Here is a 26,689-nt window from a genome sequence, read left to right on the forward strand (position 1 = left end):
GTTCCCAGGTACCTTTGCATGTTGTCTCATAGATGCAGCTCTCACACAAGTCTGGGCATGGCTTGCACACCCCTTCCATTGCCACATGCCTATCAGAGCAGGCTTTCTGGCACACTCCTTTGTCTAGGACAAGATCCTCTGCACATGAGCGACAGTTGGTGGCATTTCCTTCACATGTTCTACAAGAAGAGCTACAGTGTCTGCATGAACCATTTTCTGTATAGAAGCCCCTGTGGGAAACAGAGAGCAATCAAAAAAGTTTTTCCAGGTAAGGAAATGCGTTATCCCAGTTACAAAGGAATTTGGACTGAAAACCAGAAAGGTTACTGCTGTTTGTTATCCAAAATGGACCCATTAAATTTCCTGAGGAAGCTTTATAATAAAAGAAAGTCTGGAAAAATAAATGAAAGATATAACAAAGGGTAGGCTCCCTTTAAATGTTCAACTAGACCTCCCCAAAGCATCTAAGATAGGCTTGTTCCAATATGTGTCACCCTGGACATGGAGTTAAGGTCAGCCAAGGTCTGATGAGGCTCACGGGGGGAAATGTTACCATAACACTGATGACCAGGAAGAATGTGATTGCTTGCGATTAGGGTCATTTCTGGAAATAACTTTTTATTGGAGAAGTTTATCTTATGGCAGAGACAACGTCTAAAGCATCTCAATTTGTCTTAGGAGTCACTATCTCCTTCTCATATGAACCCTCTCCTCTGTCTTTGACAATCCAGGCTCCCAGCTTAAGAAGTACAAACCCTCCATCTGTAATATTTATTCTAGGATGCCCAGTCATATAAATTCTCCTTTTCAGTCCTCTGGCTTATGATGGTGCTGGGGATTGAACCTGGGACCTCAGAGCCTCAAGCATGAAAGCGTTTTGCATAACCATTATGCTGTCTTCCCAACCCCACATCTACTAACCTTGTGATGTTAATCCGTTTGCTCAGCCAGTCCAGAAAAACCCTTAGGTGTAGAAGAGTCTTTCTCCTGTGCCCCAACAATAGTTGTTATCCTAGTAAGTGTGATTTGTTTTCAAATCACATTTATTCACTTGTTCATCTTCAATTTCTTGTTTTTCTCCCAATTTAATTTTTTTCCTTAACTTTATTTTTTGTTAGTATTAGAATAGATAATGGGCCTTAATTTCATAGATTTTATTCAAAAAGTGTAACAAAATTACTTTTAGAGGTCTCAGAATGGAAACTTTGAAACTGGAACCACTTTTACTCTTGGATGTTGTCAGTTAACCTTTGATGTCTTCTTTCAGAGACACATCTATAAACATTTGTAACACAACATCAACATACTTGGAGCATCTATTATTGGAGTATATATGTCACTGACATTCTTCCAGTGGGATTTATTGCTGTGTGTGTAATTTCCGAGTTTAAATTATAATAATATAGGGCCATAAAAATATCAGTAGCTCAGGTGGGGGTAGGTAGCATAATGGTTGTGCAAAGAGACTATCATGCCTGAGGCTTCAAAGTCCTAGGTTCAATCCCCTGCACCACCATAAGCCAGAGTCGAGCAGTGCTCTGGTGAAGGGGAAAAAAAAAGTATATATATATATATATATGTATGCAGTAGCTCACCTGGGAAGATACCTGCTTTGCTAGGCTTGCAACCCAGTTTCAAGGCTGATCACCCACTGCACCACCAATATCAAGCAGATACATATTAAAGTCAGTTTTCCATATTCCTTATTTACTTTTTATTTAAAAATTTTAAAATATTTATTTCCCTTTTGTTGCCCTTTTTATTGTTGTTGTTATTGTTATTGTCGTTGTTAGATAGGACAGAGAAATGGAGAGGAGGGGAGACAGAGAGGGGTGAGAAAGACACCTGCAGACCTGCTTCATCACCTGTGAAGTGACTCTCCTGCAGGTGGGGACCCAGGGGCTCGAAACATGATACTTACGCCGGTCCTTGCGCTTTGCACCACCTGCGCTTAACCCACTGTGCTACTGCCCGGCTCCCAGTCTTCCTTATTTTTATTAATTTAAGAAGACCTATTGGGCTAGCAAGGTAACTTACTTGGATAGAGTGCTTGCTTTGTCATACACTTGACCCAGGTTCAGGTATAGCCCCCGTCATTCTGAAGGAAGCTTTGGTGCTGGGATGTTTTCTTTCTGTCTCTATCTCTGTCTTTCTATCTGAAATAATTGGTCTATGGCAGTGAAACCCCACACCAGAAAATTAATAAATAAACAACTCAAGAAGACAGATACTGGGTTGGGGAGATGGCATTATGGCTATGCAAAAGACTTTCCTGCCTGACACTCTTTAAGTCCCAGGTTTGAACCCCAGAGCCATCCTAAGGCTGAGGTGAACAGTGTGTTCTGATCTCCCCATTTCTTTTTTCTGTATATATTTTTCTGTGTATTTCTCACTAGAATAAATAAAATGCTTTTCAAAAGGAGAAGACAAATATTTCTCAGCCCAGGAGCTTGTGCAGTGGCTAAAATACTGGATTTATTTGTGTGTGTGGTCCTGGGTTCTAGACCCACCAGTACATATGTCAGAGTGATGCTCTGGTTTGCTTTTTCTCGGATTCTGATATTCTAGTGTTTCTCTTTCTCTCTCATTAATAAGAAGTATATTTTTTAAAAAATAAAATACAGTCATCTGGAATGAATTTTTAAATCCAAAGTAGTTTATGTGGAAGTCTTTCTACCTAGATAAGTATATGTAAAGCAAAAGTTATATGATTCTGGAATTTTCCTTACATTTTAGACAGAGTAATAGCCAGCGCTTAAAGAACACTTTTTACCAGAACTTCAGATCTACTTATACTTGAAGAATCTAAGCATACCCTTAAGTCTTATATTGCCTTTTGGACAGTCACTGCAGTAACATGCACATCATCCCTTGAACTTCCTTTTTTTCACGAACATATACCATTTTGTAAAAGCAGTATTCTGCAGACTTATAAATAATTCTGAAAACCTGAATGCCTTTCATACAGTTTGTGTTTCTGTTATAAATTTCAGTGCTGTTTGGGGATTAATAACATAAAAAAGGGTGATTTCTCAGAAGGAGTAGCAAAGCTGTCAAGTCAAGCTGGATGTGATATGTTCCACAGACTGTATCTCTCCTGTTGCTCTGTAAATGCAAAGATGAGGGACTCTGTGATAACCAGCCTGTCCTACTCAAAACAGGAGGGCTCATGCACATGATTCCAGAGTCTGTCAGATTTTCAGGTCATGCTGCTAGTTTCCCCATGGCTCAGCAAGTACAAAGTATCTTAGCTACAGTGTATTTGCAAAGTGTCCTTTTGCTTGCTAAGACTGGCTCAAACCACATCTGGAGGAAATAGCATCAGGTAGACAGCTCACTAGAGAAAGGATAATGCATCTCTTGCTCTCACTTTGGGAATTGAGAGATGGGCAGGGGAAGGATGGCAGTAATTACATAAGTAAAAAATGACAGCTAGAGGGCCAACAAGCTACTTCACCCTGTAGAGTACTTGCTTTGGCATGCCCTCAACTCAGGTTCAGACTGGCTGCCATGACACTGGCACAGCATCAGTACTGTGGCCTCTTTCTTTTTCTCTGTCTTTTCCTTCTCTTAGTTTTTTATTGCCTCTAGGGTAATTACTGGGGCACCATACCTGCACAGTTAATCCATGACCCCCAATAGCCATTTTTTCCATATATATATAATTTCTTTATTGGGGAATTAATGTTTTACATTCGACAGTAAATACAGTCGTTTGTACATGTATAACATTTTTTCCTTTTCTTTTGTTGATAGAAATTGAGAGAGAAGGGGGGAGATAGGCAGAGAGAAAGATACATGTAGCACTGTTTTACCACTTACAAAGCTTTCCTCCTTGCAGGTGGGGGTTGGGGACTTGAACCCAGGTCCTTGAGCGATGTAATATGTGTACTCTACTGAATGCGCTACTCCCTAGCCTCAAAAGAACTGTATCTGTTTTGCTTGTTTTGTTTTTAACCAGACTCTACTCAGCTCTGGTTTATGGTGGTGCTAGGGATTGAACCTGGAACTTCAGAGCCTAATCATTCCTCTGTCTTCCTCACCCCTAGTATTTCTCTCTCTCTCCCCTCCCTCCCTCTCTTTCTTTCTTTTTTAGATTCAGCTCTGGCTGTTTTTGCCTATGATTGAACCTACATCTCTTGCCTGCAAATCCGATGCACTACCTGAGCATGTTATATATACCATTGTGTGGCAATTGTTGCACAACTCTGAATACAGTAAAAAAAAAATTGTACCTTTTTATAGGCATGAACTGTGGTAGGTAAGTCTTATGTCAGTGAAGTTGCTATTTTAAAAAAGGAAAATCTCAGCTGAATGAGAAGGTGATTGTGTGCAGTGGGTAAGTACAGGAGCCTCAGGGATAGAGGTCCAGGGCTGAAATCCTGACAAAAGTGGGGAATGTGTGTGTGTGTGTGTGTGTGTGTGTGTGTGTGTGTCGTGACTAAGGATTAGGGTGGCAGTGCACCCAGTAGAATATATACAACCGTGTGCAAGGACCTGGGTTCAAGTTTCTGCTCTCCATCTGTAAGGGGAAAGCTTCACAAATAGTAAAGCAATGTTTCTAAGTGTCACTTACTTTTGCTCCCCCTTTACCCTCCTCTATTACTGTCACTTATCAAAAAAAAAAAAGTTACCAGGAGCAGTAGATTCATTATGCATCACTGAACTCCAGCAATAACCCTGGTAGAAATTTTCTTTTAAAGTTTGGGCACTGAGAGGTGGTGCACCTGGTTGAGCACACATGTTCTAGTGTGCAAGGACCTGGGTTCAAGCCTGCAGTCCTCCTCTGAGGGGTGAAGTGAGTTTCACAATCAGTGAAGCAGTGCTGTAGATGTCTCTCTGTATTTTTCCCTCTCTAACTCCCCCTTTCCTCTCGATTTATCCTTATCTTTATCCAATAAATAAATAAATAAATAAATACATATAGTGGAGGTGGGCGTGGGGTGACTCACTGGACTGAGTGCATGCCTTCTATTTCTGAGGCCTCAGGTTCAATCTCTAGCACCACATATGTTGTTGGAACAGTACTCTGATCTCTCTCTCATATAGAGTGTGTGAGTGAGTGAATGAATGGATCTTTAAGCCAACAACAAAATGAAAGTATATATATGTGATAGCACAAGGGTGAAGTGTACATCTTACTCTGAAAGTTTTGGCTGTTGTAGCCAGGGATGTCAGACCATCAAGAATGACACTGAGGTGGACACTCTAACAATAGAGGAGAGTTCCTTGGTTAGCGAGAAGGAATCACCTCTGAAGTATTGCCAGGAAGTAGACACAGGTAGGAGTGAAGAGAAGCAAAACTTACGCTGGGCACTTGGAATAGCATCTGCCTTCATGCAGGACAAGAGGGTGGTCCAGCTGGGTCCCACACTTCTTGCATAGATTGGCTTCTGAGCAAGAAGCACAGCCTTCTGTGCAATTCTCACAGCTGCCACTCCTCACCGAGGACCAGGTGCCTTGGGGACAGAAGGGGACACAGGTCTGTGCCAACAGATATGCACCTAGAAATCCAAGGAACAAGACAGGTGAGATGGTCACCTTGTGTCAGATTGAGCAGAACATGCATCCACAAAGAGCTACCTGTGATAGCATTTGAATTGTTCCAAAGACACACACACATTTAGGACACTGATTTCTGACTTTCCAAAAGATGTATTGGTGATGCTAAGGCTCCTACTGGGCTTCCTCACAGGAAGGAGGTTTTGCCTTATTTCTTTGACTTTCTTACTGATAATGGTGTAGGCCTTGATGGGGCTTCTTGGTGAGCAGCTGAACAGTCAGTGGACCTCAGGTACAAGGTTGCTAGACATGCACAGCTCAGTGGAGCCCCTTCTGTTTCCCAAAAGTTTATTTTGTTTGGACACTAGCATAGAAAACTGATCTACATTTTGTTAATGTCTCCTTTCTTAAATAAATAATTAAAAAAAAAAAAGAAAACTGATCTACCCAATTCTATCTCAGGTGACAATGTAGTTATTTTATTTTATTTTATTTTTTTTTGCAGAGTCGGCTTCATCCATCTCATCCATGCATGATCGCAACATATACAGGATGCTTTTTTATTCAGATAGAGGGACACACACACACACACACACACACACACACACACACACACACACACACACCACAGTCCCAGAGCTTCCTCTGCTGCCATGGCATCTCCCACGTATTGCTGAGGTTTGAACCTGGGCCATACACGTGGCAAGGCCCATATCCTTCTCAGTGAGATATGTCTTTCTTTCTTTATTTATTTACTTATTTCCAGAGTATTTCTAGCTCAAGCTTATAGTGGTGCTGGGGATTGAATCTGGGACCTTTGACAACTCAGGCATGCAAGGCTCTTTGTATAATCATTATGCCACCTTTCCAGTCCCAATTTATTTTGTATTAAAAAAAACCCCAACATTATTATTAGTGAAATTTTTTTTTTAATATTTATTTTATTTAGTCCCTTTTTGCTGCCCTTGTTGTTTTATTGTTGTTGTTGTTGGATAAGACAGAGAGAAATGGAGAGAGGAGGGGAAGACAGAGACGGGGAGAGAAAGATAGACACCTGCAGACCTGCTTCACCGCCTGTGAAGCAACTCCCCTACAGGTGGGGAGCCGGGGTTCGAACCGGGATCCTTATGCCGGTCCTTGCGCTTTGCGCCACCTGCGCTTAACCCGCTGCGCTACAGCCCGACTCCCTTATTAGTGAAATTTTAACACCACCTTCAACTCTACAAAATTCCTCCAGTTTTTGCATTTAGATTTCTAGGATCTGTAGAAGTAGAATCATGGGGTGCCTGGCATTTTAAACCTTGTTTTTACTTTTCATGTCACTGTTAACATGGCACATTCTAACCTAACAATCACTTCAATAGGAGCATAGTATGTTTAGTTCTTAGGATCGTGTTTATAAATTAGCTCTTTAGTTTCAGGAAGTTATTACTTCTGTTTTATTTTTACAGATGGTGACACAATCAATTTGTTGGAATTATCCCACAGCTGCTTTTTATCCTTCCCTAAATTTAGTTCTAGAAAAGAAGGAAATAACAGACATATCCTTTACCCTCACCTGTCATCTACAGTTCTCTTGTCTTAGCTATTATACTTTCACACAAGACAAAATGACCTCTACAAATATTATTAAGCCAAGACACTGACACTAATGTGTTCTGGGGTCAGGCCAGCTGATCACATCACCATGCTTTTGTATAAGAAACATTGCTTTCTTATTTTGGTCCTTTTAAAGACTTGCTATTGCAGGTCGGACTCTGGGTCTGTATCTCTTACTCCAGAGTAGCCACTGTGATAGGAACATGGCCCCATTATCTAAAGATGCTAAAATATAGGAATTATTGGGAACTGGCCTGGCCACTGCCCTTTCCTGTTATTAGCTTCTTCACCCACCTTTTAGACAGGAAGTGCACAGAGTAGCAGATCCATTACAGGTCTTACAGGATGGATGACATTGTTGGTGTTCTTCCAAAATGTCTACATTAGGAAAGAAACCAGAAGTCAGTCTCCTCCAAAGAGGCTTATATTATTAGTGTTGAAAGATCTGCTGTCCCACCCAGAATATAATCATGCAATTTTATTTTATTTATTTTATTTTTCCATTTTTTATTTGTGATTAATAGTGAGTTGCAAGATTACAGTGGGTTAGTGTATGCTTGCATGTCTGCATGGATGGATGAGTCTTTGAGTCAGAGGTAATCCTGTCTTTCCAAGAACCTCACATGATCACTTGTCTTCACTCCAAGAAGATAATAGAATTCACAGTGCATTTTTTGAGAAACAATAGATTTTCTTTCCCCCATCTATTCTCCAAACCAGAGGTTTGGCCTGCTATATTTTTCAGACTAATCAAGGGAAGTAGTCAGTATTTATTTCATACAGTTTTTTGGATTAAAATGATTTTGCCTCAAATCATTTTTAAAACACTATTTATTTTGAGTAGAGACAGAAATTGAGAGAGCGAGCGAGAGAGAGAGAGAGAGAGAGAAAGTAAGAACCATAAAACCAGTCTAGTACATGTGGCATCAGGGAGTGAACTAGGAGGCTCAAGCATTTAAGTTTTGTCCTAAACCTGCTAAACTATTTCCTGAGCTGTCCAAATAATTAAATAAATGTCACTATAAAAATGGGTGGGGGGTTTAGCACACCTAGTTAAGCACACATAATACTAAGTGCAAGGACCCGTGTAAGGATCTGGGTTCAAGCCCCTGCCTCCCCATCTGCAAGGAGGAAACTTCATGATTGGTGAAGCAGGTCTGCAGGTGTCTTTCTTTTCCCCTCTCTATCTCTCTCTCCCCTCTCAATTTCTCTCTGTCCTATTCAATGCAAAAAAAAAAAAAAAGGAAAAAATGGCCTCCAGGAGCAGTGGATTTGTGTGGGCACCAAGCCCCAGCAATAACACTGGAGGCCAAAAATAAAAAAAGTGTTATTTCACCAAAGTAAGACACTGGGGTAGGGTAGTGTTCAAGTCTTAGAACCTGAGGACCTAGAGGAGGTTAGATTGTTATGTGGAAAACTGAGAAATGTTACACATGTACAAAGTACTGTGTTTTACCATTGACTGTAAACCACTAATCCCCCCAGTTAAAAAAAAAAAAGAGTATGACACAAATGGCCCTTGCTATTATTGGCACCTTACTATTTCCTTTTTCCCCACCTTCTTGGTTTAACCATTTTATACAGTATGTTATGAGATCCCTCTTTTCCCCCACCTTCTAATTCATTCATTCTTCTTCTCTTTCTCCATCCTTTCCTCCCCTCCTTTATTTTCTTTTCCTTTCATCTCTTCCTAAGAGTCTGGCAGGTTGGCTCCAGCTACCTCATCTTCAGATCCCAGCTGTGCTGCTTAAAGACAAGGTAGCCATGACTCCAGCCATTAAATGCTGATCCCAGCTTTCCTTGTCTCCAATGGGAGAGAGAATGATTCCTCCCTGTGCAGGACCATTATGAGGATGGATTGAGATAATGTGCCTCAAGTGTACACACAGAAACTCTGGCTTCATTTCTTCATCTTTCTTTCTCCTCTGTCTCCAATTTACTCACTTCACCATTTAGCTCCATTTCTCAGGTTTTTATTTTATTTTCCCTCTCCCTCCCCTTACCCCATACCAAGAGGAGCTCTAGGAGTTACTATTGATAAGTTACTGAGGCTGACAGGCTCTCTCTCTCTTTCTATCTTTCTCTCTTTATTTTTTGCCACCAAAGGTTATCACTGGGACTCAGAGTCTATACGACTCCACTGTTCCTGGAAGTCATTTTTCCCCTTTAATTATAGAGGATGAGAGATAGGGAGAGACACTTGCACCACTACTGTACTGCCTGTGAAGTTGCCCCATCTTCAGGTGGGGGCCAGGGTCTTGAGTTCAGATTCCTCAAACATGGTAGCATGCCCTTTCTAAGGTGAGCCACCATCAGGAATCTAGACTAAGGTAGGTGGTAGAAAGAAATTAAAGATATGACATAGAAACAGACACTAACATATAGCTGCAGATGTTTGCCCATCTTGCTGTGCTGAATGGCAGCTTTTACCTTAGTTTGGAGAGGAAGCTTTGTCTGTTTTTGAGACTGATGGCTGATGTAACCTTCCTGGTGAGGTTGGGCATGGTCTTTAAGAGCTCAGTTTGCTTGATGTAAAACAATGCTATTTATAACAGTTCCACAGAAGTGGTGTGCATGACTCAACATAAACGACACCCTGAGGGTTCTTTTCTAACCTAATTATGCTAAACCCACAAGAAGGTGGCAGAGAGTGGAGTAAGAATTCAGCTGCCAACATCAGTACCTGTAATCATTACAACTCAAAACTACAATGAGTTATCGCTTCACACCTGTCAGAACGACTATTATAAAAAGAGATAAGAAGTAACATGTTGGTGAGGATGTGGACAAAAGGGAACCTTTGAGTACTATTTGAAAAGTTAGTACAGCCACTATGGAACATGACACGGAGGGTGCTCACAAATTAAAATCAGTACAGGCACAGGATCTGGAAGTCCCTTTTCTGGGTATATATAAGAATGAAAAAAAAAAAGGTGGGGGTATAGCATAAGGGCTATGCAAAGAGAATTTCATGCCTGAGTCTCTCAAGTCCCAGGTTCAAACCCCCACACCACCATAAGCCAGAGATGAACAGTGCTGTGGTCAAAATAAAATAAAATAAAATAAAATAAAATAAATAGAATGAAAAGAAGTCATTACATTGCAGAGATATGCACACCCTTCCATGTGCTCATTGTAGCATACTTTATATCAGCCAAGACATGGGGAATAACATGATGTATACATATTGCCATGATTTGTAAAGGGAATGGAATCAATTAATAATGGAATATACTCTAGTCATAAAACAGAAAGTTCTGCTATTTACAACATGGTTGGTCAGAGGACATGGTTGTAAGTGAAATGAATAGAAAGACAAATGATATATGATTTTACTTAAATTCTTGAATTCAAAAGGTTAAAAATCAAACTCACAAAGCTGCAGGTCTGTGGCTGTGAGATGGGGGTAGGAATTGGTGAAGGTGGTCAAAGAACACAAACTTCTTGGTATAAGGTGAGTAAGTTTTGGAGAAGTAATACACAGCATAGCACATGGACTATCTATTGTGCAGTTGAAAGTTACTTACTAAAGTTATAACGTTTCTTTCCACATACATACACAAAAAATTAACAATGTGATAATCACTTCACACATTTAACTATGTAATAATAATCACTTATGTTAGCCATATAGTGGTACTCATTTTTGATGTTCATACTTAAGTCATCATTTTATGCACTTCAGATTTACACAATGATACATGTCAGTCATATCTGATCAAAATTAGGAAAGTTTCTTATTTATTGGATAAGTGCTTTTATTCAAAGAGTTGAATAACAGTATCAGATATGGAGCACTGTGGAAGTCCTGAATATTACATGCTCAGGACATGGTTTGATTTTATTCTATTATTTATATACTGAAATGTTACAAATATATGATTTTAACTTTATATTTGAATTAAACATCATGTACATATGTTTATACATACATGTGCATTTATTTACATATATTTATTTATATTTATATTTACATATATTTATTTACATATATTATTTACATATATTTCACATCCTGACAGTTTTTACCTATTTGGTATTAAATTATGTTATGCTCTTTTCTGAACACCAGAGGGCACTCTGTACACAGTTAATAACAATTAGATGTAGGCTATCTCAGCCAGAGATTTTTTAATTAATTTATTTTTATTAGTGATTTAATATTGATTTATTAAAATCACAAGATAATAAGAGTATGATTACATAATATTTCCACTAACAGAGTTCTGTGTCCTCATTCCCTCAATTGGAAAACTGCATCCCCACACCTATGGACATCTAATCTTTGATAAGGGGGCCCAAAGGATTAAATGGAAAAAGGAGGCTCTCTTCAATAAAAGGTGCTGGGAAAACTGGGTTGTAACATGCAGAAGAATGAAATTGAACCACTTTATCTCACCAGAAACAAAAATCAACTCCAAATGGATCAAAGACCTAGATGTCAGACCAGAAACAATCAAATACTTAGAGGAAAACTGCAGTGGTTCTCCCATGGTCACAGATGTGGGTTGACTACATTTATCTGTATCTGTGTCTATATAGCCATATCCATTTTTTTTGCCCATTTTCCAACATTCCTTCCTTAACTTCCTTTTGAAGTCATACCTACACCTATTACTATGACTGAGCATCCTTCTCCCCCCCCCCCCCCCCCTTCTTTCTGATAAGAGAAACAGTGCCTGACTTCCTCTGGTGTTTTCCAGATTCACCTGCCTTTCTGTGATGGTACAAAAAACAAGATTCCTGGTGACAAATGCTTTGGGGTCCTGGTGAGACTGGGATTTAGTCTCCTTTGGTTTTCTTCCTCTATCCTTTACCCCCTTAGGAGTATGGAGCAAAGTTCTTTTGAGGGTTGCAGAAGATGGGAGCTCTGTCTTCTGTAATTGCTTCTGTGCTGGACATGGACAATGGCAGGTTTAGCCATACCTCCAGACTGTTTCTGTCTTTCCCTAGTAGGGAAGGGCTCTCCATCCAGAGACTTTAAACCATAAAAGTTTAGTGACTTAATCTCAACAAGTTCATTTTTATCTTGAACATAGTTTTTCTTATTTTTCCAAAAATTCTAAAATGCAAAGGATCTCAAAAAATCACCTTGGCCAAAAATATCATGCTTTCTTTCCTTGAAAAAAAAAATGATGAAATTTGAAGAAAGAGAGAGAACAAAATGTAGTATCATTGGCACATGCAGTGTCACACATCAAACTCAAGACTCCATGCTTTTGAGTTCAAAATTCTAGCCAGGGGATAAGAAGACAGCTAAATGGTTTTATCAAAGATTTCATGTGGGCAGGGGTAGAGATAGCATAATGATTGTAAAGAGACTTTTGTGCCTAAGGCTCCAAAGTCTCAGATTCAGTCCCCCACACCACCATAAGCCAGAGCTGAGCAGTGCTCTAGTAAAAAGATAAAATGAATAAGTAAAATATGCTTGAGGCTCTGAGCTCCCAGGTTCAGTTCCCAGCAGCAACATAAACCAGAGGTGAGGAGTGCCCAGTTTATCTCTGTTACTTTGTCTTTGTACCTATTTTTCATTAAATCAATAAATAAATAAAATAAAGATTTAATTATTTAAAAAATGATCTAGGGAGTCAGGTGGTGGCACAGTGTGTTAAGCGCAGGTGGTGCAAAGCACAAGGACCTGCATGAGGATCCCGGTTCAAGCCCCCAGCTCCCCACCTGCAGGGGAGTTGCTTCACAAGTGGTGAAGCAGGTCTGCAGGTGTCTATCTTTCTCTCACCCTCTCTGTCTTCACCTCCTCTCTCCATTTCTCTCTGACCTATCCAACAACAATGACATCAATAATTACAACAATAAAACAACAAGGGCAACAAAAGGGAGTAAATAAATAAAAAAAATTAAAAAATGATGAAATCTGGGCTGCAAAGATAGTATAATGACTATCTTTATACTAGGGGGTCGGGCAGGGGGTCAGGCAGTAGCATAGCAGGGAAAAAACACACACGGCGTGAAGTGTAAGGACTGGTGTAAGGATCCGGGTTTGAGTCCCCGGCTCCCAACCTATAGCGGGTTGCTTCACAGGCAGTGAAGCAGGTCTGCAGGTGTCTTATCTTTCCATTCCCCTTTCTTCTCTTCCTTTCTCCATTTCTCTCTGTCCTATTCAACAATAACATCAATGACAAGAATAATAATAACCACAATAATAATAATAATAATAATAAATGGCAACAAAAGGGGGAAAAAAGCCTCCAGGAGCAGTGGATTTGTGGTGTAGGCACTGAGCCCCAGAAATAACCCTGGAGGGAAAGAAAAAAAGAGACTTCATACCTAAGGCTCTGATGTCTCAGGGGTTCAGTTCCCAGAACTACCATCAGGTAGAGCTGAGGAGTACTCTAGTTAAAATTAAATAATAATAGTAAATAATATATATTTAAAATCACTCTATACAACAATATGAGAAGATAATTTTTGAAGAGAATTATCATTTTAACCATTATTTAAATTAATTAGATTATACATTGTCATAAATTCAGAAAAGACATAGTCAATTTTCATTCACAATTCCTTCTCCAGCCTTCCTTACAAATTATCCATATTGTCACATAGTTTTTGTTACTATTATTTTAGCTCACTATATTATGTAGATTATTCTTATAAGGACACGAAGAACATCCTCATTTTGTAATGGCTTCAGAGTATTTGATTGTGCAGATGATGCATCGTGTTTCATTTTCCTAATGTCTTGTTGGTAGCCATTGTCTTTTACCTTACTCTTTTGCTATATCAAACAATGCTGCAATGATTGGAAAGGAAAGGGGGTGGGGGAAGGTGCTTTTCCAGCTTGTTCTTAAACATCTGTAAGGACAGTCTTTTCTAGACTCTTAGCATGTCAAGAATGTTCTAGAAATCACCTCTGCTGCATTTTCTTCCAATTTTCCCCCCTAGAATAGCCCCTTAAATTGTGTGCTAAGATCTCCTCCTCTCTCCACTTTTCTCTCATGATTTCTACTTCCCTCTTTGCTCCTGGCCCAGCTTCGCTGGTTGATTTCCAAATCACAGAGATTCTTGATTGGTTGTGATTGTCCTCTCCCTGTTACCTCTTTTGCTTTGAAACTTCCACCTTCGGCGCTCCAGCTGCCACTTCTTCACCAAAGATGGGCTTGTGGTAGGCACGTGTAGTTCTTTTTCATTAAAAAAATAATAATAAAAGTGTTTCATTCTTTAAAAAAATATTGCTATTTTTTAAATTGTTTTAAAAAATTATCTTTATTTATTGGATAGAGTCAGCCAGAAACTGAGAGGGTAGGGGGAGCTAGAGGGAGGGAGACAGAGAGACACCTGCAGCCCTGCTTCACCACTTTGCAAAGCTTTCTCCCTGCAGGTGGGGACTGGGGGCTCGAACCGGGTCCTTGCGCACTATAACCTATGTGCTCAACCAGGTGTGCCACCACCTGGCCCTAGGTGTTTCATGTTTTAAAGCAAGTAGAATAAAGATAAAGTTCACCTAGCACCACCCAGAGATGTCAGCTGTGTGCACTATGGCTTATTGATGTTCCCTCCTGTAGTAAATGTATGAGTTAATCACACATGAAACTACATGTGTATTATTCCTTTACATGCTCAGCCTCAACAGCACCTACCCTGTATTTTCTATTTGACATTACACATCTTGCAGGCATTTCCTCATTTTCTTAAAATTCTTTGTTTTTCAATATTTTTATTTTGCACAGGAACAGAGAGAAAGTGAGAGTGAAGGGGCAAATACCTGCAGCATTGCCTTACTGTTTGAGAAGCTTTCCCTTGTAGGTAGGGAGTGGGGGCTTGAACTTGAGTCTTTGCACAATGTAGCTTGTTTGTTCATCCAGGAGCAGGACTGCCTGGCCCATTGTAAAATTCTTTGTAAGCATTATTTTTAAAGGGTTGTATCTTTGTTTGCATGGACCATGATTTGCTTAATCTTTCCTTTTGTCATATTTTTAGATTGCTCTAAATGATAACCAAAGCTGCTATCACATCTTCACAAGCATATACTCTTGAGTAAGTCAGCACTCTGCTTGCCTATTAAACTTCACAGCTCATTATACACTGCCCTTTTTTTTTTTTTTTTTCTGGGACTACTTTCTCTAGATTATGGGACTCTCTAAATTCTTAGTATTGCATCTTATTGTGAGTTAGGAAAAACTGGAAAGCCAACTAGTGTCTCCATTAAAACTGGTGAGGAAATGCTTAAAAAAAACTTTAAAAAATTTGTTTATCTATTTATTGGATGGAAACAGAGAAATCAAGAGGGAAGGGGGATAGAGATAGAGAGAGAGAGATACCTTCTTCACTACTTGTGTAGCTCCCCCCCCCCCACAGGTGGGGACTGAGGGCTTGAACCCTGTTCCTTGCTCATGATAACATGTGTGCTCAAGCATATAAACTACTGTCTGGTGTGGGAATGCACTCACTTTTATTGTGTTATGTGCTAGGTGAGTGCTAGGTGAGTCTCTGATTTAGTTCTCAGAATGAACTTATGTCAGGCAGTTAAGTGTTCTCATTTTATAAATTAAATGTTCGAGTTAGTAGAGAACAGAGCCAGGATTTGAATTCAAGAATGCCTAACTCTAAAGCATAGATTCACTAGAGAGGTATTTTTGTGATGAATTTGGATTTTTAAAATAATTTGATAGAGGCAAAGCAGTTACGTTCTGGTAATTTTTTTTAATGAAGCAAAACAGAAAACTGAATTTCTTATATTCGCCCATTTCCATAGTGCATTTTTTCCATGACAGACAGCTGCACTTTGGTTTCTGATCAGCTAATTAGCAAAAAATATTATATTCCTTAACTTACATATATATATATTTATATTTATATAACTTACATATAGATTTATATTCCTTCTAAAATCAGAAGTGTGAAAACATGCTCACATCATCCTTAAACCTTTCTAAAGTTCAGTAACTAATAGGCAACATACATCATAATCATCATCATTATTTCTACACATAGAGGCTTCAGTGTTTGTGATAGACTGTGGGATTCCAGTCTTTCTAAATGTGTAAGAATTAACACTAAAAGATAGCCTTGTGAGAAATGGCTAGAATATGGCCAGAGATAAAATGCTCATTCACCATGCCTGCACTTTGAAGATTAGACTGTGATTAGAAAATGTAATTAGAACCTGCTACAAACATGGTTTTAGTCAGTTTTCATAGGTGAATATAGGCACATAAAGGAATTATCTCTATGAGGTCCCAGCAGTATCAGGTGGGAAAACCACTTAAGAAAATCCAAAGAATCTATTAATAGGAGTTGAGTGAACTGTTTTCATTCTCAAAAGCGGAGCAGTTGATGCCATAATGGGGTCATATCCTGGATGTGGGTACCAGTGATGGCTTCCTGTGATGTTAGAGTCACCACAGAAGCTACCTGCAAGCATCCTCTTTGACACTGTGTTGCAGTGACACAAGACTAAGTAATCATCATGATATATCAGCCACTGGGACATAGGCTCTGAGAGTGGGTAATGGTTTACTTTAGGGGTAACCTTGGGGTGGGGAGCAGGCAGAACTGAGAGGTGAGCAACTGATAGGGGCCTTGGCTGGAGGATTTGCCAGGATGGTTTAATGTCTTGGGAAATTTCCATCCTTGTACCAGGTGAGCCTAATTCAGTCGCTAGGTAACAAAGAATGATGACCATTCCCACTGTGGTTAGCCAGCAGCTCAGTACACTCTGGTTGGATTTTCATTTTGAAGTTATTTGTAATCGAAGACAGAGCTGGTATAGACTTGTGGATTTGTAGCCTTGGCCGCATGAAGGCCCTGTGTGTGCCTTACCTCACCGGGAGAAAGGATGAAATGAAGTTTGCCCCATCTTATCTTTCCTACTTGGAGCTCTATTTACATAAAACAAAAAACAAATAAACAAAAAAACAAACAAAAACATGGAACCATGTAGGTAGCAGGAATCTGGGTTTCATCCAACTAGAGCCAGAGGAACTGAGGTCTGCTTTTTATCATATGAAAGGTGTTTGTTCCCTTGGAACAAGCCTATTAAGACCCTCAACCATTTTTTTTTTTTTTTTTGCCTCCAGGGTTATTGCTGGAGCTCGGTGCCTGCACGAATCCACTGCTCCTAGAGGTCATTTTTCCCATTTTGTTGCTCTTGTTGTTACCCTTGTTGTTGCTGTCGTTATTGTTGTTGTTATTGTAGGATAGGACAGAGAGAAATTGAGAGAGGGGAAGAGAAAGACAAGACACCTGCAGACCTGCTTCACCATCTGTGAAGTGACTCCCCTGCAGGTGGGGATCCAGGGGCTTGAACTGGGATCCTTATGCCGGTCCTTGCACTTTGCGCCATGTGCACTTAACCCACTGCACTATAGCCCGACTCCCTAACCATTTTCTTTTCTTTTTTTTTTTTTTATTTAAGAAAGGATTAATTAACAAAACCATAGGGTAGGAGGGGTACAATTCCACAGAATTCCCACCACCCAATCTCCATATCCCACCCCCTCCCCAGTAGCTACCATTTTCTTTTTAAGGAAAAGAAGTAAAAAGGAAGATATAGGCACTGCTGAAATATGCTCAAAGCTTTATGAAGAGTGTTTCTCTTCTGTTTGAGTGGGGCCCAAACCAGGCTGAGGAATCTGAGCTATGGCCTAACCTTGCTCAGTGAATGAAGCCCCCCCCCCCTTTTTAAAAATAGTTTGCATGTCTTATTTCCTAGCTCACAGGAGTGGAAAAGTGCAGCCATGCCATTGCTTATATTGCTTTTGTCCAGCCATGAGAAACATTCTCATCTGCTTCTCCAATCCTTTGCTAGTGCTAACTCCCCAAATGGACAAATTCCTTCCTGTCTTCAAAAACCATTTCATTGTGAGAATAGAAAATGTGGAGTGGAGGGGTAAAGGTGGGGGTTTGAGGTGCTATGATGAAGGGGAGCCTGATTTCAGTGCACAGAGTGCGCGTAGTCCAGTTGAGAGGGACGTGTAATCATCTGGGGGAGTCAAGGCTGCTCCAGCTCTTGGCTCCCCGGGCCTTTTCATCATCTGGACGCCAGATAAAATACAGATGTTAGGAGTTCTGAGCACCATGCCAGACTATTTTCCTCTTGGCCGGCATGGCCTCCTGATATGCCTGCGTGCCAGACAAACTCCATCTCGGCATTCTGGTTCAGCTATAACTCACAGAAGATAGCCTGATCTGGAATGAATGATAGTCTTCCCCGCTTCATCTCTGGAAAAGCAGTTCCATGCTCTCTGGGGCCTCTGGCTGCTGGACCTGTGATGGTCTCTGAGCTGCTCTGCCTTCAAGATGCATTTGTGACCCTGTGGCAGCTGACAGAGGCCTGGTCCTCCTCCTGAGACCCAGCAAGAACCTTCCACCTTGCCCCCATCCCCAATCCATCACTCTATCCAGCCTGCAGAAGACTTACTCTGAGCAGAACTCCTTTCAGCTGCTATTGCCCTCTGTACTGAAGTGACCTTTTCTTTCTTCCCCCCCCCCCACCCTTTTAAACCAATCCCTGCCTCGAAATTAGAGAGCATCTTTTATTTCTGAAGGTAACTGCATAGTCTGTGAGTCATATATATTTTTCCCCATCAGACAGGATTTTGTGTTTTAATCACCCCCTGACCTCAACATGGACAGACCACCCCAAATTTGTACTCTTCTTGCAAGGAAGCTCCTGACTAAGGTTCTGGCAGGAGGAAGCTGGCTCTGAGCACTGATGTTGGGCTGGATTTGTACAGCCATTTGCCATGAGATGCCAAGCTTCCAATCTTCTCCTCCTCCATCTTCAGTGGGAGATGGTAGCTTCTAGGCCAGTTTAAATTATGGCGGGTTTTAGTAATCCAGCCCCCCCCCCCCAATCAGTTGTTTTAGTTTAAGTTCTAGTACCTGAGAACAGTTCTTCCTCATTTAACAGAAGCCTATCTCTCCGGGAACACTTGCCTTTACCACACTAAAGAGATCTGGGAAGGCAGAGAGTCTCTTCGGCTCAACTTGAGAAAAATGAGAGTCTAGATTTTTTTCTATATGTCTCTGTTGACATGATCCCAGGTCTTCCAACTCCAAGTGGCAACTCATATGTTCTGAACAATCTTGAATTGTCCTTCAGGCTTCCCTCCTGCTCACATGTAACCTACAGTCCCTTACCCTCACCCTAGACTCCCCAGAGAGACCTCAAGACTGATTTTACTCCAAGCTTTTTTTTCACTGTTTAGTTGTCTCATGTAAACCCCAAAGCAAGGGCCAAAGGAAGCAACAGGTGAGTGGCTAAGAAATTTGTGGTATATTTATACGATGGAATGCTACTCAGCTGTTAGAAATGAAGTCAAGGGTGGGGTGGTAGTGCAGTGGGTTAAGTGCACGTGACATGAAGCGCAAGGACTGGAGTAAGGATCCCAGTTTGAGCCCCCAGCTCCCCACCTGCAGGGGGGTTGATTTACAAGTGGTGAAGTAGGTCTGCAGATGTCTTTCTCTCCCCCTCTCTATCTTCCCCTGCTCTCTCAAATTTCTCCTTGTCCTATCCAACGACAGCCACAACAACAATAATAATAGCAACAATGATAAACAACAAGGGCAAAAAAGGGGAAGAAATAGCCTCCAGGAGCAGTGGATTCATAGTGCAGGCACCGAGCCCCAGCGATAACCCTGGAAGCAAAAAAAAAAAAAAAAAAAAAGATGAAGTCATTTCCTTTGCCTCATCTTGACTGGACATTGAAGGAATTATGTTAAGTGAGATATGCCAAAAAAGGGACAAATACCAAATGATATTCTACCACTTATAGGTAGATTCTACCACTTAAAGGTAGAATTTAAGAAACAAGTACAGAGGGGAGTTGGGTCAGGCAGTAGCGCAGCGGGTTAAGGGCAGTGGGTTAAGCGCACGTGGCGCAAAGCGCAAGGACTGGAGTAAGGATCCCGGTTCGAGCCCCTGGCTCCCCACCTGCAGGGAAGTTGCTTCACAGGTAGTGAAGCAGATCTGCAGGTGTCTATCTTTCTCTCGGCCTCTCTGTCTTCCCGTCCTCTCTCCAGTTCTCTCTGTCCTATCCAACAATGACAACATAAATAACAACAATAAAAAAACAAGGGCAACAAGAGGGAAATAAATAAACAAATAAAAACAAAGCATGTATCCACTATTAAAAAAAAAAAAAAGAAACAAGGACAAAAAGGGAAAGCATAGGGTGAAACTGGGACTGTGTGAGGTGTACTGCACCAGAGCAAAGGGTTCTAGGAAGGAAGGAAAGGAGGGAGTGGAGAGGGATTTGGGATCCTGGTGTACGATGGTGGAAAAGGACCTAGGTTGTGGGTGAGAATATTTTGCAGATGCCTGTCACAGGGAGAAGATTATGCTTACATGTTAAGAACTGTATTATAAACTACCCCCCCATACCCAAATAAAATGCTTGAAACAAATAAAATGTGAGGTGAGGACAGAGAAGGTAGCCAGATACCTTTCGCCTGCCCCTTGGGAGGTACCTACCATTCCAGGTGTGACCTTCTCCCTGGGTCTGAGTGGGACCTACGCAGGTGCCCTGCAGCAGCTGCAAGCCTTCTTGGCAGCTGCTACACTGACTGTAGCCCCGGCCGGTGCAGGTGCTGCAGGCATGGTGGCAGGGCTCACATTCTCCCATCTCTGGGTCCTCATAGAAGCCAGGGCCACATGTCCTCACGCAGCTGCCACCTACAGAAGGATGTGGAAAGGAAGTATGAAGGCCGAGTCCTGGTTGGCTGGTTCAGCTAGGTAGTGTCTGTAATGTCGAGCTCTCAGTAGTTTTAGGGGCTGGTCAGTGGCTCACTCAGTTGAGTGGACACATTACTGTGCCCAAGAACCCTTGTTCAGGGAGTCAGGCGTTAGCGTGGCAGGTAAAGTGCACGTGGCACAGAGCAGGAGGACCTGTGTAAGGATCCCGGTTCGAGCCCCCAGCTCCCCACCTGCGGGGGGGGGGGGGGGTCGCTTCATAGGTGGTGAAGCAGGTCTGCAGGTGTTTTTCTCTCCCCCTTTCTGTCTTCCCCTCCTCTCTCCATTTCTCTTTGTCCTATCCAACAACAACAACATCAATAAAAACAACAGTAACTACAACAATAAAACAACAAGAGCAACAGAAGGGAAAATACATAAATGAATAAACATTAAAAAGTCTTTAAAAAAGGAAAAGAACCCTTATTCAAACCTCTAGTCTCCAGCTGCAGGGGGAAAGCTTTATAAACAGTGAGGCAGTGCTATAGGTATCTTTTTCTTCAGTCTAACGCTCTCCCAACTGAGCTATTTCAGCAGTAGGTGTCTTTTTCTTTCCCTCCCCTTTCAACTTCTCTTTATCTCTATCCAATAAATAAATAAATAAAATACATAAAAAACAAGCCTAAGCATTTTGGGAACATCTTTGTTTGACTTTTAAGGAACCATGATAACATTAGTTCCTTCCAACCAAGAAATATGCTCTAATAAACCCAATGCTTTAAATTTTATTTATTTATTAATGATAGAGGAGAGAGAACCAGAGCATCACTCTGACACATGCAGTTTTGGGACTCTTACTTGGTACCTCAAGCTTGTAAATTCAGTGCTATAGCCACTGGGCCACTTCCCACACTGAAAAATCCAATACTGTAAGTCCTTTTTCAAACTGTGGCCAGCTGAAACAGGTAAGCATATAGAGTAGTGAACTTTGCATCTGTGAGACCTTGAGAAGCTGCAAATACAGTGTATGGCTAGATGAGGAAGTCCTAGAGAGCATCTGTTCCTGGTGCTTTTGAGCACTAGTGGGAGAGGGTAGGACAGATGCTCTCCAAAGTCTTCTTGAGTGCCCAGTTGAGAGCCTCGCAGTTTGTTTCTTTCCTAACCAGCCATTGCCATCAAAGTCAAAGCAATGACCAAATCTTAAAACAAAGAATTTCCTTTCACTCTCATAGCACATGAGTTATGAACATGAATTCAGGCTCTGAATACTGCAGGTGGCTTCACATCCAAAGCATTCATTTTCAATGCCCCCCTTTCCACATTCGCTCTTTTTTCACTATCTTGCAGATATTTTGGAATCAATTAGCAAAATAGGAATTATCCTTGGGTCTGGTGGCAGCATACCTGGTTGAGTGCACAAGTTAACAATGCACAAGGTTCGAGCCCCAAGACCCCATCTGCAGGGGGAAAGCTTTGCAAGTGGTGAAGCAGAATTTCATTTGTCTCTTTCCCTCTCTATCACCTCCTTCTCTCTCAACTTCTGGCTGTCTCTATCCAATAAATAAATAAAGATAATTAAAATAAAAAATCCTTTGGCAATAAGAACAGAAAAACAGTTCCAACTAATGTTCATCTCCAAGGCAAACTGAATTCTCCTTTGGGTAAGAAGCAACAGCTTATGGAGACCCTGCAACCAAGCAAACAGAGTGTTCCTGTTTCTAGAGGAGCACTTTGGAGCCTATTTCTCACCTTGTTACCATTTCTTGACTCACCCAAGAGAAAGAAGCCCTCTTCACACCAGTAACACCCATCCTGGTCACAGTTGCCACAGTTGGCATCACATGCTTTACATTCAAATCCTTCATTGTAAGTCTTCTCTGGGCAGGTTTTGTAACAGTGATCTTCAAAACTGGGGGGAATAAAACCAGAATTTTTTCTATGAACTATGAAGGTGATTTTCTTTAAGCTGCCATGATTTAGTCTTATCTCTCTCTGTCTTTTTTTTCTGCCTCTGGGGCTTGATTTCTGCATGACTCTACCACTCCCCAAAGCCATTCTTCCTTCCTTCCTTCCTTCCTTCCTTCCTTCCTTCCTTCCTCCCTTCCTCCCTTCCTTCCTTCCTTCCTTCCTTCCTTCCTTCCTTCCTTTCTTCCCTCCCTCCCCCCTCCCTCCCTCTTTTTTCTTTCCTTCTTTCTTCCTTTCTTTCTTTCTTTCTCATTCTTTTTTGATAAATGGTGAAAGAGAGGGAGAGAGAGACACACACACACAGAGAATGGGAAGCACCATAGCAATCCTTTAAGATTTGTGAAGCTTTCCCCTGCAGGCATTCTCATGTGGTGGCCTGGGGCTTGAACCTGGGTCCTTGCACGTGCTAATGTATGCACTCTACCAGCTGAGCCTTCCCAATACACTTCCCAATACACTACTCTCTTCCCTTTTATAGAGACAGGAACTGAGAGGGGAAGAGGGATATAGAGGGAGATAGAGGCAGAAAAACACCTACTGCACTGCTTCACAGCTAATGAAGTGGGGATCAGGGGCTTATACCTAGGTCCTTGTGTATGGTAACATGTGTTCTCGACTGGGTGCTGCTGGGTGTTCTTTACCTGCTTCCTACACATTACTTTCAACAGGGACAGGTATTTGGGTTTCAAGGGAGAGCACTTCCTCTTGGTCTCTTGTGTTCCCTCCAAACCAAGCCATCAGCTACCATGGATATATAGGGATCCTTCGTCAGGGCACTCGAGAAGACTTTGGAGAGAAGGGAAGGGGTGATGATACCTATTTATGGAATTCTAATTTAGCATCTAAGCCTTTGTATAGCCCACACCTGGAAACCTTTATCTTCTAGAGATAACTCTAGAGAGGGAGCTCACCCTACCTACCTATCTACCATCTTTCTTTCTCTCTCTCTCTCTTTTTTTTTTCCCTGTATGTATGTATCCACCTGTCTGTATGAAAAAGTCAACCCAGAGCAGTGAAGTCCTGGAGATGATAATAAATAAATATCAAATTGGGAACCTCTTCTCCACTCACTTACTCTTTTCAGGGAAATAGTAATTGAAATCTGTAGATCAGGAGAGTAGTGATCTAGAGGCATAATAAATGTAGACAATCATAGATCACTCTAGGAAGGTTGAATTCAAACCATAGAGTTGAGGGGCTGAGTGGTGGCACACCTGGTTGAGTGCACACATTATAGTGTATAAGGACCCAGTTCAAGCCCCCTTTTCCCACCTGCAGGGGGGAAGCTTCATAAGTAGTGAAGCACTGATGCAGGTGTCTCTTTCTCTCCTCCTTCCTCTCTATCCACCCCCCACTCTCAGTTTCTCTCTCTGTCCAAAATAAGCAAACAAACAAGCAAACAAACATAAGGTTGAGCAGTGGTGAGTTTAAGATATCATTTGGAGTATGTCTCAGTGGGCTGGTTTTCTTTTCCCTTCCATGCTTCTCTCCCTTCTTAATGTATCCTCACCTTGGACCACATTCTGAATCTTTTGGACTCTGAGGGAGGTGAAAGGCAACCCAGCTAAGTAGAGGTGACCCTAAACTCAGCCTACATTACCTTATAGTGTCCCCACACTACTATGTCCCTGGCTACCTTCATGAGAGGTCAAGGAATGGGTATGAGATGTTACTTCTTACAACCTCTGCTCCAGTTCTAGGGTGACAAGGAGGAATTATGTCCCCTATATATTGCTCCATTCCCTTCCTTTCCTCCTCCTCCCTCCCTTTTGCCATTTCTTTTTCTTTTTCCTCCAGGGTTATCACTGGGGCTCAGTGCCAGCACTATGAATCTACTGCTCCTGGGGGCCATATTTTCATTTTATTGGAAAGGACAGAGAGAAATTGAGAGTGGAAGGAGATTGAGAGGGAAAAAGACACCTGCAGACATGCTTCACCACTTGTGAAGTGGACCCCCTGAAGGTGGGGAGCTGGGGGGCTCGAGCCGGGATCCTTGCATGGGTCCTTACTCTTCATACTATGTGTCCTTAACCCAGTGTGCCACCGCCCAGCCCCCCTTATCTCCCTTTTGTTAATAGTATTATCAATGAGGCTCAATGTCTACATGCCTGTACTATCCCTAGTGATCTTCTTTTTTGAAAGAGAGTGAGAGACAGAGAGATAAAGAGAGATATTACAGCACTGCCCCACCACTTCTGAAACTCCTTTCCATGCAGGTTCTCCCATGTGGTGGCTGGGGGCTTGAACCCAGGTCTTTGAGCATGGTAACACATGTGATCTACCAAGAATCACCTGCCTCCTACCACCTTCCTTTTTCCCTCTTTCTCATTTTCCTTCCAGAATAGACACTCATATACCCTTGGAAGGTATACTAGAGTTGGAAAAAGGTGGTATTGAAATAGGCCCTCTTTGATTTTTGTTTATTTGAATGGGAAAACTTGGAGGTGATGGTTATCAGCATCTCAGTCATGGTCTGTGGCCCTCATGACCCAGGGGACAATTAAGAGGACATGCAGCACTTGGCTCTGTCCTGGCCGATTGTCTAGTTAAGGACAAGGTCTCCACTGCAGACATTTGCAAGCAGCTTGTATGTGGCTGGGTAGATTATTAGTGTCTGTACAAACAGCAAGATTTGAATCTTTGTAACCCATGGCAAGATTCCTAGACACCAGTGTTAAGCTTGGTGATTGCCAGGACCAAAGGGAGGGGGAACCAAGGAAGAGAGAGAGAGAGAGAGAGAGAGAGAGAGAGAGAGAGAGAGAGAGAGAGATTGAGAGACCTTCTTTTTGAGGCAAGAAAACAGCTGGGCTCTCAGTGCTAAGTCCAAGAATGATTCATTAATAGCCTGACAGGACAGAGTTGCTCCAGGCTGCAGGGCCTCTTAGCTTTAATCACTGGATTTCGGATTAAGTCAGTAATGCTTGAACAGCAGAAAAGTTCACCCCATGAAAATGAAGGCCAGACTTACATATAATATCCCACAGCGCATGAAGTACAGGTTCCTGGATCATCTGGGGGAGGGGGGAGAAAAGAGCATCATATGAGAAAAATAAGAATCACCAAGGGCTTCTCATTGGGAGAATGGATTTTGGAAAAGTTGTGGTTTGAGGCAAATCATCTCCAGGAATTGTTTCATACAGCAGACTGTCCAGAAATGATATTTTAACAGGTCTCACAAATCTTAATTAGTAACAAGATGTGTGCTATAACTGATCTTTACCAGAGTTAGGGAAATAAGAGTTTTCATAAAGATTTGGCACTGACTTTCAGGGCAGAATTAGGCCTATGCTACTGGGCCAAGAAGGGTCTACAATGAGAAACTTGTGGTAAAAGACTTTGAGCATATCTACATACACATTCAGAAAGGCTTCCAAGCTTCCAGCACTGCATCATAGCAGGAGTTATTTCAAATGCCTGGCAGTGTGAAATCCGGGTATTTTTCACCAATGCAGTATCCACTTTGCATTCTGCACTCTCAACCCTCTGAAAGACACTGTCCTTTTCTTACTAAGTGCAGTAGTCCAAAGTGTCTTGGTTGACTCAAAGAGGTATTCTTTCCAATACTTTTCAGAGGATTTTTAAAGAGAAAGAAATTTGAGTCTATTTCCCTTTCTCCTAACCTGTCTTCAGAATTGCTAATTCTCAGATCCTATTTGGACACAATTTTTATGACTTCCCCTAGCCTGTAGTTCTTGTAACAGAATGACTTCTAGTAGATTCTAACCTGGATTCTTATACGTTCTCATTATAACAGTAGATGGAAAACAAATACTCCTTAGAAAGCAAGAAAGAGAGAGGGAGAGATAGATAACTGCTCCTTTTGGCCTATGGATATTTTGTGTCACCTTTAGCTGTAAACTAAGTAAAACTGTGTCCTTGCTAATGTCTTTAGGCTTGATTCTGGTTTTCAGGAGGTTTGAGGGTAGGGTCTACTTTTACCAAATCTTTATTATCTTTACTTATTTATTGCATAGAGACAGCCAGAAATTG

The 26,689-nt window shown here is 41.5% G+C and overlaps 1 protein-coding gene across 1 annotated transcript in view; it reads right to left on the reverse strand.

Annotated features, from left to right (window-relative positions):
• Positions 1–26,689, reverse strand: part of LOC132540957 (proprotein convertase subtilisin/kexin type 5-like) — a 103,410-nt gene that overhangs the window by 5,422 nt on the left and 71,299 nt on the right. The window contains exons 6-12 of the mRNA XM_060200783.1: positions 25,668–25,710; positions 22,507–22,643; positions 20,537–20,737; positions 14,157–14,240; positions 7,396–7,479; positions 5,309–5,504; positions 13–230 (exon numbers count right to left, since the gene is read on the reverse strand). Of these exons, the coding sequence (XP_060056766.1) occupies positions 13–230; positions 5,309–5,504; positions 7,396–7,479; positions 14,157–14,240; positions 20,537–20,737; positions 22,507–22,643; positions 25,668–25,710 (963 nt within the window). The remainder of the gene's footprint in view (positions 1–12; positions 231–5,308; positions 5,505–7,395; positions 7,480–14,156; positions 14,241–20,536; positions 20,738–22,506; positions 22,644–25,667; positions 25,711–26,689) is intronic.

The sequence above is a fragment of the Erinaceus europaeus genome, chromosome 10 (assembly GCF_950295315.1).
Source record: "Erinaceus europaeus chromosome 10, mEriEur2.1, whole genome shotgun sequence".
Taxonomy (NCBI): Eukaryota; Metazoa; Chordata; class Mammalia; order Eulipotyphla; family Erinaceidae; genus Erinaceus; species Erinaceus europaeus.